The sequence below is a fragment of the Hylobates moloch genome, unplaced genomic scaffold (assembly GCF_009828535.3).
Source record: "Hylobates moloch isolate HMO894 unplaced genomic scaffold, HMol_V3 SCAFFOLD_23, whole genome shotgun sequence".
NCBI classification, from domain to species: domain Eukaryota; kingdom Metazoa; phylum Chordata; class Mammalia; order Primates; family Hylobatidae; genus Hylobates; species Hylobates moloch.
The window spans coordinates 34,580,876-34,596,769 of NW_026652298.1; the positions used below are offsets into that span (position 1 = coordinate 34,580,876).

General features: G+C 41.7%; 1 protein-coding gene across 1 annotated transcript in view; it reads right to left on the reverse strand.

The window, feature by feature from the left end:
• RBFOX1 (RNA binding fox-1 homolog 1) overlaps positions 1-15,894 on the reverse strand; it is a 2,506,415-nt gene that overhangs the window by 115,827 nt on the left and 2,374,694 nt on the right. Inside the window, exons 10-11 of the mRNA XM_032144704.2 lie at positions 15,504-15,647; positions 8,078-8,131 (exon numbers count right to left, since the gene is read on the reverse strand). Coding sequence (XP_032000595.2) covers positions 8,078-8,131; positions 15,504-15,647 — 198 coding nt within the window. The remainder of the gene's footprint in view (positions 1-8,077; positions 8,132-15,503; positions 15,648-15,894) is intronic.

A 15,894-nucleotide genomic window follows, 5' to 3' on the forward strand; every position in this document is an offset into this window, starting at 1 on the left:
AAATAACGAGGAAAAGAAAAGGGAACCACTTTTTTGACATGCAAATTAAAAATAAAATAAAATAAAACATGTGCACGAAATTCAACAATGAATGCCAAAATCCTCTAACATTGCCTACAGAGTCATGCTGTGTGGTTTTAAGAACATCTCTTCTTCATGCAGTTTTAGGGTTATTCAAATTTGTCAATTCTACAGCCTTTACTTCTCAAAAATAAAAGTTAAAAGCCTAAAAAAGGAAAGACCTTTTTTTATAATAAATCTTAAACTCTTTGGTCTAATAAACAAAAAAGTCACATGAAATGAATAGAAATAAACTTCAGTTGATTAATAATACAAACAATTCAATGTTTGTACTCATACTTTCCCCACTCTTCAAATTGCATACATGCTTTTGAATTTGACAACCTTCCATCCTACTTTGTTAACCAGAAAGGGAAAGGTGTGCCCATATTGTAAAGTTCTGGCATTAGGTCAATATTTATTTTTCATATCAACAGGTAGCAAAGAAACTTTGTTAATAGAATGTAATTCGTAATAATATTCTGGCCACTTTCTCTTTTACGGATAGATAACATATACCTTTTAATTTACCACAGGTACATTGGCTTTTAATATTTCAGCCTCAAAAATCAACCCCACTAAACCATATTGTCAAAATCCATATTTTGTCTTCACTGACATTATTCCTAAGTACAGAAAATATGACACATTATTTTTAAAGCCCCTAAAAATATTTGTACATCTTGTTCAGAAATATACACCAACCTTTCGAACAATTTCCACGTAAATTTACCCAGCTGTTTCTGATTTTTTCGCTGTAAACTGGGTGAAATCATGAAATATGGTGGGGCTCCTCTTAGCATCAAATAATCCTTGTTGGCTCCAATATTACTTGGGACAGTATAATACTTAGTTTTACTAAAGAAATGCCAATAATTACAAATACGTGGTAGTTATAACCAACTGGTGATAACTCCCAGTCCTACATTAGTTCTCTATAATCACCTCCAAATTAAAGGCTCAAGAGGTATTGTCCACGGGGCGGGGAACATCACACACCGGGGCCTGTCACAGGGTGGGGGGTTGGGGGAGGGATAGCATTAGGGGAAATACCTAATGTAAATGACTAGTTGATGGGTGCAGCAAACCAACATGGCACATGTATACCTATGTATCAAACCTGCACGTTGTGCATACATACCCTAGAACTTACAGTATAATAAAACAAAAAAAAAAGTATTGTCCAATGGGCTGGCTAAGGGAACTTTTCAACAGTCAGAATAGGCTCATCAGCCACAGAAGACAGGGGATGTGGATGTATTCAAGTGAGAGTAGATGATTATTTGTTGGGATTCTATAGACAGCTATACCTCCGTATCCACTACAGATTAGTTCCAAGACACCCTCACCCCAGATACCCAAATCCTTGCATATCCAAGTCCCACAGTCACCCCGTGGAATGTGAGTATAGAAGAAAATCAGCCCTCTGTATATACGGGTCACACATCCTGGCAATACTGCCTTTGGTTGGGAAAAAAAAATTCACGTGTAAGTGGACCTGCACAGTTCAAACCTGTGTTGTTCAAGGGTGAACTATACCGAGAAAAATAACGTTTCTTTACTTTAGGGGATTGAACCAAATTACGTTCCATAATCTTTCCCATAGTCGGGGTTCTGTGATTAGGGTAAGCCTGAATTATCTGATTCATTTAAGACTATTTTCTCCGTAACAGAAGGGTCTTGCCTACTCTTGTACACAGTATGCCCATATTCGCTACGCAAAAACACTCGCCAACTATATAGTTCAGAAATGACTGTTCTTCAGAGGGAAAAAAGACAGAATTTAGGGGGATTTTGCTCTATTTGACAGTTCTAACACTTGGCCAGTATATCTCAAACTTAGCTGCACGTCAGAAGGAACTTGGGAGCATATTAAACATTGAGATTCCTGAGCCTTGCTTTGTATCCACTGGATTAGAATCCCAGAGTGGAGTCCAGAAATGTGTTTGCTTAAAATGTGTGGCCCAGTGATTTGATTTCCATGACCTCTCATTTCACTATGTGTGATCAAAACCATCGAAAGAAGGTTTTGGGCCAGGCATGGTGGCTCACACCTGTAATCCAAGCACTTTGGAAGGCCAAGGCAGGAGGATCACTTGAGCCCCCAGGAGTTTGAGACGAGGCTCAGTAACATGGCAAAACCCCATCTCTACCAAAAAAAAAAAAAAATCAGCTGGGTGTAATGGTGTGCCCATGTGATCCCAGCTTGAGCCCAGGAGATTGAAGCTGCAGTGAGCCGTGATCACACCCATGTACTCCAGCCTGGGTGAGACCCTGTTTCAAAGAGATGTTTCCATTCTTTGTAATAAATAGAATTTTATATTGCTGATCTCTATAGATTTTTGACTATAGATTTTGACTTGGTTACTTGGAGCTTACATGTAGAGGTACAGCCAAATTCACATGTCCCAGGCTTCTTGGCAAAGTTCTCTTCCTCCCTGATGGGCCTAACTTCCTAGCAACCATAGCCATACCACATATTCCAAAAAGAATCAGAGAAACCAGGGCTTTGGATTTATATTCTCTCTAGGCAAGAAAAGAAAATCCGCAGCCCCACTGGTATAGCTGGAGGGCCAGGTGGTATCATTTCTGCCCTTTGGAACTAGCAGTCATTATTACCACATCACTGGGAAGACCATAGCCAGGTGAGACTGAACACTCACCCTCCTGTCCAACATTATCCTCCAGAACCTTGCTCTCATGCTTCATGTCTGAACCCAAGGCAAACCTACTGCCCTGAAATCGGCATTAAGTATGTTTAGGAGAGACAAAGGTGAAAAGAGAAATACATTTTGAATCCCAAGGAAGGGGCATGAACTAAAAAGGAAACAGCCTAATCTATTCTCAAGTTCTCACTTTTTAAGTGAAGAGAATATATTCTTTTCATTATTCTCATTGTTTTTCTGCTAAACTTCTTTCTCTCTTTGCTTGTCAGCTACTTGCTATTCCTCATTTAGAGTTGAGATTTGACAAAGTTGGGTGCAGAAAGAACTTGCTCCAGACAGTGCTCAGAATGCCAAACCGACTTTCCCACCTGTTCCACTGGGCAATTCTACCTCCCACCCAGACAAGAAGTGGCACGTCCTCCCTGGGTTATCAGGTTATCAAAATTCTCACCTGAGGGTTGCAATGCAACCAGAAAGACCTCACCTGGTCCTCTCCATGCGCAGGGAACCTTTGCTACGATGCACAGGTGCCAGGCAACTGTGAGAGGGGGTGCTAAGGTTGTTTTTTCTGACCTGCCTCATGGTCGGAATTCTAACTCAGGGAAGCAGCAATTTGCAGTTTTTAAAAAGATGATGAATATTTTTACCTCTGCCTTAAAAAGGAGAACAAAACAAGCACATGATGAGCTTGGCTTGCTGGGCATAGGGCTGGGTGTGATGCTGATGTGTAACCGCTTAAAAAATCAAGACTGCAAGAAGGGGTACAGAGAAGGGGAGTCAGAGACACACCTTCCCAGAGTTTACCTTTAATGCTACTGAAGAAAAGAAATTGGTGGCCTGTGCCCTGTCACGAGCAGGTACAATCAGTAGGGCAGATAACAGGGACCTGAAGAGGATTGCCAGACCGACGTGACTTGCTTACTTTAAAATATTTTTGCAAATCATACATTCTGATCCTCTTGTATCCTAGTTATTGTTCTTTTTTCATCTTTTGTATTTTTAGGCGATATCTTCCTTTTTTGCATTCATGCAAGTATACCATTTTATATGTTAAAGGCTTAAAAAAAGCACCCCGGATGGATGAATGTACTGATTTTTCATCTTAGATGAAAAACCCAGTCCTCTAGTTTCTGGTGCAGAGAATTCACATTTAGAAGAGGGGAGCTGTTGAGGAACATCTGAAGATTCATCTGCCGATGGGACTATGAGCCCTCTCATCTCACTTTTACTCCAGTGACCTTTGCACATGCAACTCCTCCTGCCTGCAAGACATCCCTCTTTCCCCGCCCTGGGAAATTCTTACGCATCTCTCACTCTCAGCTTAAATGTTCCTTCTTTCCAGAAGCCTTCTCACAATATCAGCCTGCCTGTCCGGACTCTCAGCGGCCTCTCCCATCACCGTAGAACAGCACAGGCTACTGTGCTTCCTAGTCACTCATCTTCCTAGTCCATGTCTCCTGCTACTCAGGAAAGCCCATGAGGACAGGAGGTACTTCTGTCTTACTCATGGTTGGCTCTCAAGAAATGCAGCAAATACTTACTGATATCTACTGAATCAAAGATCAAAGTGTAGTTTTTTTTTTTTTTCCTTTGAGACAGAACTTCCCTCTTCTTGCCCAGGCTGGAGTGCAATGGCTTGATCTCGGCTCACTGCAACCTCCGCCTCCCAGGTTCAACTGATTCTCCTACCTCAGCCTCGCGAGTAGCTGGGATTACAGGCATGCGCCACCACACCCTGATAATTTTGTATTTTTAGTCAAGACAAGATTTCTCCATGTTGGTCAGGCTGGTCTCGAACTCCCGACCTCAGGTGATCCGCCCACCTCGGCCTCCCAAAGTGCTGGGATTACAGGAGTGAGCCACCGTACCCAGACAGATTTCTTAAGTATATACTTAGGGAGGAGCTATATCTGTCTACAGCCCTCAAATAGACAATATCAGAGGTAAACGAGATGGTTGGGTAAATCTCCTAAAAAGGAAAAATAAATTACAGGATCATTCGCCCCTAAACGTTTACGAATTCTCATTTTCTCTCTGACACTCTTTAAAATGTGGTTTTTCTGCATTCTTGCTATTCATCTATACATTAAATACTTAAGTTATACATCTCCAAAATAATATAGCTACTGCCTGGAATATAGATACTGGATCTATATTCCAAAATAATATAGACACTTGTTCTGAGATAAGGACTCACTCTGTCACCCAAGCTGGAATGCAGTGGTGCAGTCATAGGTCAGTAAAGCCTTGACCTCCTGGGATCAAGCAATCCTCCTGCCTCAGCCTCCCAAGTAGCTCGGACTACAGGTGTGTATCACCATGCCCAACTAATTTTTAATTATTATTTTGTGGAGATGGGGTCTCACTGTTGTCCAGGCTGGTCTTGAAATCCTGGCTTCAGACAATACTCCCACCTCAGCTTCCTAAAGGGCCGGAATGTCAGGTGTGACACACTGCGTCCATCCCTTAAGTACGTATGGGTTCATATGTCCGCATACACACACACACACACACACACACACACACACACACACACACACACCCCGCCAGCATACACAGCCTTCAGCACTGAGTAGCCTGCCTGAAGAACTGCTCTACAGAACGAAAGGCAAGAAGGTGAGTTCCTGGCTCGTAAGGGCCCACTCATTTCCTGGCTATCTGTCCAGCACCAATTGATGAAAATGAGGCCATAGCAACAGCTCAGGTTTCTGAACCATTAAAATGGAAATGCTCCTCTAAATAAGGCCCTTTCCCATAAAGGACAATGTCAAGTATGAAAAATATCCCTGTGTGAGCTGCTGCCCCCATTGAGCAGTTCCGACGGGACTGTCTCAGTGCCATTCCAGCGGTACCTAAACAGTCAGCTCCAACACCTGCAAGACAAGCTCTTTCAGAGGGCGCATAACCACTGAGAGAGAGAGGCTATTTTGGATGTTTCCTAAACCAAAAGAATAAAGACCAAAAAAAAGTCAGCTTCACAAAGTCAGGCTCTGGATGCAGCAAACTTCAATGGTCTTTTTCCTGAAGCCCCCAGAGGCAGGCTAATCATGGGAATGACGGAAGATGTCTCAAAAATAGTATCACCATTGTACTTTCAAAATGGCAAATCATATTCTTCTAATGTCCCAAAACAGCCCTAAGAAGGAATTAAATAGCTTTCTTCAAATGGCAAAAGTTACAAAACAAAATATAAATTAAACATATTTAAAAACAAACAAACACTTCTTTGAAGGCAGTGCTGCTATACACAGACTTAGAGTCAGAACGAAGTCGGTCAACATTCGGGTCATCTACAATTTTGCCAAGAACACAGAAGGCCCGAGTGAAGAGGATTAGGCTGGGCACATTTTTCTCTCAATGCACTTTGCTTTGCAGGTATAGAAATAGTCCCCGTAATAATTTTCCTACAAGAAGCAGGAAGAGGAGTTAAGTTCGAGAATGATTGTAAAATATCTGAGGCTACGGGAAAATGACAAGGTCCCTGAAGGAGCAGAATCACAAAGTGTAATGGATTCTGTTTTGCTTTTGTTTTCACTCATCTGACAGATTACAGCATCACTTTGGCCATGGAGGAGAAAATACTGGGGTTTTCTTTCCTTGATATGATCAACATCGTCCTAGTTAATTAGTACTAAACTTACTTAGGAGGGAGGAAGGCTGTCCAAGGAATAAAGAAAAAAAATCAAAGGTTTGCTTTATGGGGGAAAGACGGTTATATATATCCAAAAGAGCTGGCACTGTGGCCTGTGACACTTCACATAAAACCAGTACCGCCTAGTGATCCTCCAGGATGCTGACTTGCCCCAAATTGCCTGTGCAAGGAGAGTCAATGGGCTGAAACCAGTATCTCTCAACATCTGCATTCATAGTCTGAGGATGCAAGGAGAAGGGAACTTAAAACTCCTAACACCCTGGGGAGTGGCAGCCAGGAGACCCGGCAGAGCGACTGAAAGCATTCACTTCCTAGTTACCAAGATCCATATCTTTGTTGTTCTCCATCATTTCTCCCTGTTAACCCCCCTGTGCTGCTGATAGGCCTCACGTGTTGTTTTCCTCAATGGGGATTTCCGTGGGGTTCCTGAATGTTCTGTGGGTGCAGGTAGTAAGAGGACACTTGAAGAACAGCAGCAGCAACAACCAAAGCCCCACACTAGTAAGCACCGGGGCATGATACACTCACGGGGGAGGCTTGGCATGGGTCTAAAAGGAGAGACACAGAGTTGATCGTTTTAATGTCAGGCCTGGAAGTTTGGCTAAAGCACAGGTTGCTGAGCCCTAACTGGAGAGTTTCGAATTCAACAGGTCAGGGCTGGAGCCTGAGAACTTGCATTTCTAATCACTTCCTAGGTGATGCTGATATTCCTGGTCTGGGACCACACTTGGTTAACCACTGATAGAGAGGAGGCTTTAGAAGTGTTTGTGTTTTTTTCTTCTCCCAACATATTTCTTTTGTTTGTTTGTTTTTTGAGACAGGGTCTTGCTCTGTCACCGAGGCTGAGGTGCAGTGTTGCAATCTCGGCTCACTGCAACCACTACCTCCTGGGTGCAAGCGATTCTCCTGCCTCAGCCTCCCGAGTAGTTGGAATTACAGGCGTCCGCCACCACACCCAGCTAATTTTTGTATTTTTAGTAAAGATGAGGTTTCACCATGTTGCCCAGGTTGGTCTTGAGCTCCTGACCTCAGGTGATCCACCCACCTCGGCCTCCCAAAGTGCTGGGATTACAGGTGTGAGCCATGGAGCCCAGCCCATATTTCTGTTTCGAAACAGAACCTCTCCTGAACCCAAACCTCCCCATAGAGCCCCGGACTTTTATTAGCACTGGGCAATCTCTTTAAAATTGGTTTCCTTGAGAAAACAAACTGAAAGCAATGGCAAATTGCAAAATGTGGATTGGTAAACATACTAAAGAATAAAATTACATTCAAAAGGTTGGTGTATATGAGATTTTTCTCCCCTACAACCCAGGAAAATAACTGCACTTTATTAATACAGAATAATCACATATTTACCTGCTCATGAGACTATCAACTCACTTTTTAATATAAAGAACATAATTATCACTGAAAAACAAAAATGTAGCAACATCATTATTTTTTTAAGCATGGATAATTTTCCTCCGGAAACTTGATAAATATATATATAAAACAGCAATTTAAAATTATCCCCTTATACATTTTAAACTGAACCCGATGTCTTTCCCACCATTTTGAAAACGGAAGGTGGTCTCTAAAGGAATTCCCGCTGAAGTGTATTTTCACAATGAGCTGATTAAGACAGTGCAGTTGTTTCCCCTTATTCATAACATTTAAAAATAAACTAAACAATTCTAAAGTGAATTAAGTTGCTTACCTTTGAGCCTCGCTCATTAAAAATAATTTCAACATCTAAGATTTTACCAAATTGCTGCAAAGAAATAGAAATATCTTATAAGCAAGAAGAGAAATGCAGTAGGCATTACTATGTACAGTAGTAATTGTTTCCCACGTCCATTTTTTTCACTTTTAAAATCAAGGATATACATTTTATGTTTTATGGTTAATGTGCTTGAAACAAGAGAAAATAAAACCACCCATATTTTCTCCTTATTATGAAATATACCGGCAGAGCCTGATACAAAATATTAATCAAGAGGTTAATTCTATTTTTCTTTTTTTCCTGTGTGCATGTCTGCTTTCCCAGGCACTGAGCAGCAAAGATGAAAAGTGGCTAGTATGTATATACAATGATCCTTCTGGTCCATCCCACTAAATACTGGGAGAAACACCCTTGATGAACTGTGATTTTGATAATCAATGTCCAGTGAGAATTTGATGTGACTGGTGTTGGCTCCTAGCTCACATAAAATCTAGGAGCAGCTCTATCATATAAGCAAGAAAGTACAAAGACAAAAACAAACTTCACTATCTACGTACCATCGTCATGATGGCATCAGCAGTTGTGATCAGTGCTTGGGCTGAAATTCTCTCAAGATAATTCTCCATATTGTTAAACAAATAGATTTTAGACAACTAGCATGAATAGGCTCTTAAAAAAGTCCAGAAACAGAGACTCAGATTATAAAGAGACAAATAAAATGCAGACACCTGGTTAAATTTAAATTTCAGATTTTTCAGGATATGTCACACGCAACATTTGGGACATACTTATACTTAATATTTGTGGTTTATTTGAACTTCAAATTCTAAGACTCTGTCTTACATATATTTTAAATTTGTGAAATCTGGAAGCCCCAGTGAGAAATGTACATCAAGCAATTCTTGATGTACATTTCAAAACAGGGAGTATGGGCTCTAGAACTAGCAGCATCGGATCATCCGAAATCCTTTCCTCCAACCTTGGAATTTTTTCAGTTTTCTGAGATCATATGAAGTAGTGCGGCCATTTCTTGAGTATAATAGCCTAACCTGCACACGTATGAGCCAGTGAGAGAGAGGGTGATGTAAAATCATGTACTGTGGCCCAGGGAAAAATAAAATGGGAATTTTGTCTCCATGCAGAATGAGAGCAAATGCCCTTTGAGTGATTAAAAATTAAACAGGGCAACATAAATATTTCCATCCTCTTTTTTTGTTTTGTTTTGAGCTTTCCTATCATTCCATTCACTTCTACATTCTGGATTTTAATTGCATCCTTTATGACCCTCAGAGGTTTTGTATTCCATCTCTTCCCTGAGTGGAGAGCATTACACGTGCGTCTATGTAGCAGAGGACAGAGTGACTGGGGTGAGGGGCGGGGCAGGATAAAAAAGGAACAAACACAAAGACCACATGAGAAGCAGGGGAGGTTTGCCTGACCATGTGTTTCAGTCATAGAATATCCAGAGACACAGAGAGTGAATGTCAAGAGGGTCCTACTAACATTCAAGAAACAAATTATTTAGAACATACAGATGCTGTCCTCTGGAGCGGACAAAGAAATCCACCCTCCCCGAAACAGTAGAAACAAATGTGTATGCCACTTGAATACAGACAGCTCCGTCTTGAAATAAAAATAGTTCTGACTATGGGACAAAGTAACCAAAAGTTTGTCATTCTGCGCCATAGAAATGTGCCCCTTCCTCAGGATCCATACACTCTCCAGCCGGGGGAATCACAGATGCTCATATTTCTAGTTGTGAAACAGAACTACCAGCACTTCTGCTCAGAGAAGCAAAGGATAGGAAGAAACCAAGGAGAAAATACTCAGAAGTGAACATGCAAAGGGGTCACATTGCTTGCATGCACAGTGGAAACACCAACAAACATGCAGCTAACTCATCCTGCAATCTGTGGACATAGATCTTTTGGTCAAGAGAATATTCCTTTACAGAGCATTTTCAGTGCCCTAGTTTTAGGCAGAGAAAAACCACTGGAAATAGAAGAAAACTTTCAGATTGGGGAAATGAAGGATTTGCCATTCAAACGTGAGCTGAATTTCATAGTAAAGAAACCTCCAGTTTTGTGAACTCCTCAAGCAGTAATTTTGATACAACCACCCTAGAATATTCAGTCTACACAGATGCTATCATATTTATTTCAGGCATAAGAGCCTAGAAGCACATATATTTACAGAAAGAGAAGCTTGAAAAGGACTTCTTCCAAAACCACGATGCAACTGTCATCTATGGAACATTCGCTAGGCAGTCAACCCAAAAACGTTTCCTTTAAAATAAGATCTGATTGAGATAGAACGAATCCAACAGCAATCTTGGCAGGTGTCATTCCCTAAATGAAACAATGACATCAGCTGCCCTGAAATGGTCTCAAAGTTTGCTTCTTTAGGTTGACGGTTCTCAAAGCTGGTGAAACAAGCCGAAAGAAGAATGCTGATGTAAGCCCCATTTCCAAGACAGTTGTGTACTATATTTATAGTATCAACAGTTTAATTGGGAAGTTTGCTACTAATGATGTAAACACAGCTGGCACATTTTCAATTTAAATAGACACGACTCATTCGCAGACATAACTAGCATTTGTTTGCCCAACAGCAATGTTCAGCGGCATTCAACAACACCTCACATCCACACAAGGTGTCTCAATAGCTGTATTAAGAACAGGATCCAGGCCAAGCATGGTGGCTCATGCCTGTCATCCCAGGCATGGATTTTGGGAGGCTGAGGCGGGCAGATCACAAGGTGGGGAGTTCGGGACCAGTCTGGCCAACATGGTGAAACCCTGTCTCTACTAAAAATATAAAAATTAGCCAGTCATGGTGGCAGGAGCCTGTAATCCCATCTACTTGGGATGCTGAGGCAGGAGAATCACTTGAACCTGGGAGGTGGAGGTTGCAGTGAACGGAGATTGTGCCATTGCACTCCAGCCTGGGCAACAGAGAGAGACTCTATCTTAAAAAACAAAACAAAACAACATCTAGAAGCTTACAGGCACACACACTTGGGCAAATACCTACCAAGGATTTTTAGATGTTCTCAGACCAAACAATATTTCTCTGAAAAACTGTGAAGGATGTTCGATGGATACAGCATAAAACATAAAAGTAAAGGTTAGTTCAAAGATTGTGCATGAAGGCCAAGGAAAGGCATCATCCCAGTTTTTCTTAGTGTCAGCTTCGTGTTCAGAATGCGGAAGTAGAAGGTACCATGCCGTGTCTCCCCATAATGACTTCACTCATCATAACATCATGGTACATGGAACTTTCCATTAACATTGTAAATACAGGCAAGCCCGTCTCGTGACTAAAAAGTGATCTTGAAATCTTCCTTTGCATGTGCTGAAAGTCATGTGATGTTTTTTTGTGACAATAAACAGAGGTTTAGTGGACCATTTTCCTGCCCAGAGGGCCTGTATTTTGTTCTGTTTTTTCTTTTTTTTTTTTTCATTGTTGTAGAAACTGGGTCTCCCTATATATTGCGCAGGCTGGTCTAAAATTCTTGAACTCAAGCAATCCTCCCACCTCGGCCTCCCAAGGTGCTGGGATTACAGGTATGAGCCACCACCATGCCTGGCCAAGAGGGTCTGTATTTTGACCCCTAAAGTAAGGCTGCAGAATCAACAAGGGTGTTGTGTAAATTTGAGAACTGTAGTCATTGAGCAACTGTTTCTGACAATTCTGTGATGGTATCCAGAACATCCATCCATCTGTTGTAGCAGAAGTCTGGATATATCACAATCTACTTCTCTCACTTCAAACCCAGAATGTTTAAATTTTAAATATTAAGTTAATCATTCTATTTAGGGTGCAATATATTGCAATTAATTTGTTAGAAATCCATATATTCCTCTCTTGGGATCATCAAACATTTATCTGTAAAGAAAATGCATGCTCATGCATGATACCTAACATGAAGACAAAGCTCAAGGAAAAAGTAGCCACATATAAAACTAACATCCCTTCCAATGAACCATTTAAAATCAATGTCACTACATAGAACAGATCCATTCACTTGAACCTCAACTGGTATTTTTAAAAGACGGTGGCTTCTGCTTTGTATATTGTATATATCTTGCCCAAGCAGTGTTCCATCTCAAATGGAAAAAAAAAAAAAAAAGATGAGCTAGAAGATTTAATGCCAAACATGGGAACAAATGCTTCCAATGAGTAGAAAGTAAAGAATATGAAGCACAAGGTGGAAAAGGTAATCAGGATTCCAATCTTCATGAAGTGCTGAAGATACAAATTAAAAATAAAATGTGTCACCTGCAGTAACGATTAGGCATGTAACAGTTGCAGATGGCATGGTCGAATTATTAATGGTTACAGACGTTGTAATGATCACTGCCAACTTGTAGGCAGTTTGAAGAAGGAGGTTGATTTTTTGTCTTGTTTTGCTTTTGACTTTGAAATCCCATGCCTATATTTAACAAGAGACAAAGAGGGGAAAAAGCACAAAGATCTTTGTGACTGTTCTTCTCTGTAATTGTCCTCACTGTAACCCCTGTCAAAGTGGGAAGACAAAGACAGGATAGAGCGCTAAAAGGAGAGAAGATGTCTCATGTCCAAATGATGTGAGAAGTAACTAAATGGAGTTCAACTGTAGTTTCTTGCAGTAACTATGACCCGAAAGAGGAAACCCTCCTAAATTCCTTAAGCTCCAGTGCAGGGAGCCAATGAGAATGTTTACAGATGCTTCACAATGTGATTCCTGCCGCTAAATGTATCCTATAACAAGAATGGCTCTGTGACCACCAATGTTTGGCAGGAAAGAACAGATTTTTACTGCATAAAACTGCTTTTCTTTAGCATGGTGGTTGTAAACTAAGGAGGCTTGAGAGTCATTGCAAGGGGGTCTGTGAATCTGTACATTCCTGGTACTTTTATAGACAAAATTTACAGAAAAAAATAAATCTTGCAGACTTTTAAAACATGGACACAGATGCTATTTGGGATGAACAAGGTTGACTTTGTGCACCGAATGCATGGTGCGTTCTCTTAATTGACAGGTATTAAGTGTATCTATCATCTTGCCAAATTGACATCTTGTCAGTTGCTTGAAAATCTTGACTTTAAAGTGAAGTGGTGCATGCATGTAGTCCCAGCTAGTCAGGAAGCTGAAGCACGAGAATCGCTTGAACCCAGGAGGAAGGTTCCAATGAGCCGAGATCATGCCACTTCACTCCAGTCTGGGCGACAGAGTAAGACTTTGTCACAAAAAAACGGGGGGGTGCTGGATGGGTGCAGTGGCTCACATCTCATGCTGTAATCCCAGCACACTGGGAGGCCAAGGCAGGAGGGTTGCTTGAGGCCAGGAATTTGTGACCAGCCTGGACAACAAAGTGAGACCCCATCTTTATTAAAAAAAAAAAACTTAAAAATTAGCCAAGCATGGTGGCTTGTGCCTGTAGTCCCAGCTACTTGGGAGGTTGAGGTGGGAGGAACCCTTGAGCCCAAGAATTTGCAGTGAGCCATGAACACACCACTGCACTCTAGCCTGGGTAGCAGAGTGAGAACTTGTCTTTTTAAAAACAAGAGCCCTGAAACTAGTAGATTTGGATCAAGGTTTGATGACTGGTAGTGCAATTTTTTCGCAAGATTTTGCTCCTTGCCGTCTACCCTACCTCTATAAGACTAGAGAGACTCAGGATCCCTTCTCTAATTCCTGTGAATATTTTGAATACCTCTGTGACTTAGCATTGTAGCCTGCAGTAACTTTCACGATAACTAAGAAAACCATGGGGGAGGGGGAGAAACCCTGTTAGGGATGGAACTTGGGGTGAACTGCCAGGAGTGACACCATGAAAGAGTGTCAGGACGGTCATTAAGGGGATCGAATTCAAAGCCAAAATCACAGTGACACTTGATGAGAAAAAATAGACTGCACAGCAAGATGTCTTCCTAACCTGACATGGCAAAGAGAATATAACTCCTCTTACTGCCCATCATTCAAACCTGGTCTTACTGCCTTACACACACTTAACCTCGACTCTCACTTTGAATGCTCTGCACTTTTCAAAGTCATCTCTGACCTGAAAGTGCCCGAGGGTATCTCTGTTCTGCAAGAGTTGGAGGGCTCAACTCAAGGTTATTACCAAATAAGACAGATAAAAGTGCAAGAGCTGACCTTTTCCTCTGAAATGTCAGCATTCAAAGCTGGGTATCTTCAGTATTAGGATGCTTGTTCTGCTTTTGTGTCAGATGCATACTTGATAAGCATCATGTGTGTATAAGAAGTAAAAGGCGCAAGCTAATCCCCAACACACATTGCCTTTGAGTAGTGAACCAGAGCCTCCCATTTTATATGGAGAACACCACCAACTTGGCTCAGAATGAGGCATTCAAGTTGGGCATCTTCTTGTTCCTTTTGTGATATCTGCATCCACTTATAAACTCTTATAAACTCAGAGGAAGAGTCTCTGAGCAGCCCACCTTTGCTCTAAGTCAAATGTTAAGGATGCAGTTCTTTTCATTGAATCGACAGGCACCTGCTATCACTGCTGGGATGTCATGGGCAAATTGGCTACATTTGCAAACATGAATGATACCCAAGCCCTGTCATAGCTTTGTCCTTTGGTGGAACATTGGTCAAAGAAATGGCAAACTTATGGCTTCCCAAAGTGGATAGTGAAGATACCTTCAAGAAAAAAATTATCAGGGGCAAGATGACCTATAAAAAAAGCAATGCTATTATTTTCTCCTGGGTTAGTGGTGACTTGTGGCCTGCTCTGTGTTTCACCATGGTGCCTGGGCAAGGCTACCCTTCGTGGCATATAGCACCACAGTAAGTACCTCTGAATCCTTGTCACTGATTTCAGAAGAACGTAGACTTCAGGAATCAACACGGACATAGAAACTGGTAGCTCATTTGGTGTTGGTGGTGGTGGTTTTGTTTCGTTTGCTAAAATCAGCTTTATGCAGAATTAGTTCTCTCCTGCTGTGTCTGAAATCTAAAAGCACAGTGCCTGGGAAAGACTAGGGAATGCAGGAATACACTATGAGTCACCCTCTGGATAATTTGACAACTGCAAAAGAAAGCAAAACCAAGAGGACTCGATGTGTATTTTTGCTGCAGTATGATGTCCTGGCCCATCGGATTCAGGACCATCAATAGGCTTCCTTCAACAGCGGGTCATCTAGGAATTTGTTTTCCATTTGGCCTGCAAGTTACTTCTTAGAAGAAAACCACTTGGCAAAGTAGATACATGGTGAGCATATGTACAGAAATACATGCTAAAACCATAAAGAGATTCTAGCCGTGATATACCCGCAGACTAGGCTCTAAATTGTTTCTCCCCATACAAACATCTAACCTTAGTATTGTAAATACCCCAAACTTACACGAGACAGGGAGGTCTCTGGAACCCCCAGAGCGGGCACTGCTGAGAAGAAAGGTGATACTTACACCAAACATTTGTCTGAGGTCTGGATCCCGGAACCTGAAGGGGATATTGGAGACATGCAGCCGCTTGGGCTGAGACTTGTTTTCCGTGTTGTCAGAAGGTTGTGTCTGGGGCTGGCCATCCGTCGGTGCTGCGTCATCTGTCTGCTAAAAGAACAAGAAGAAATCGAAGAGGCTCTGAGTGGACCACAATGCTCTCTTCCAATGCGCTTTTGCTTGCCGTGAGTGGCAGGAAAAGATCAGAATTAAGGAATCTGAGAAGGGAAGAAAATGCTGAGGCATGCATGCATGCATTTATTCAACAAATGTTTTCTGAGCGTCCACTGAGTGCTCATCATGAATCTGGGATGGGGCAGTGGGCAAAGCAGACAAAAATCCCTGCCCTCGGGGAGCA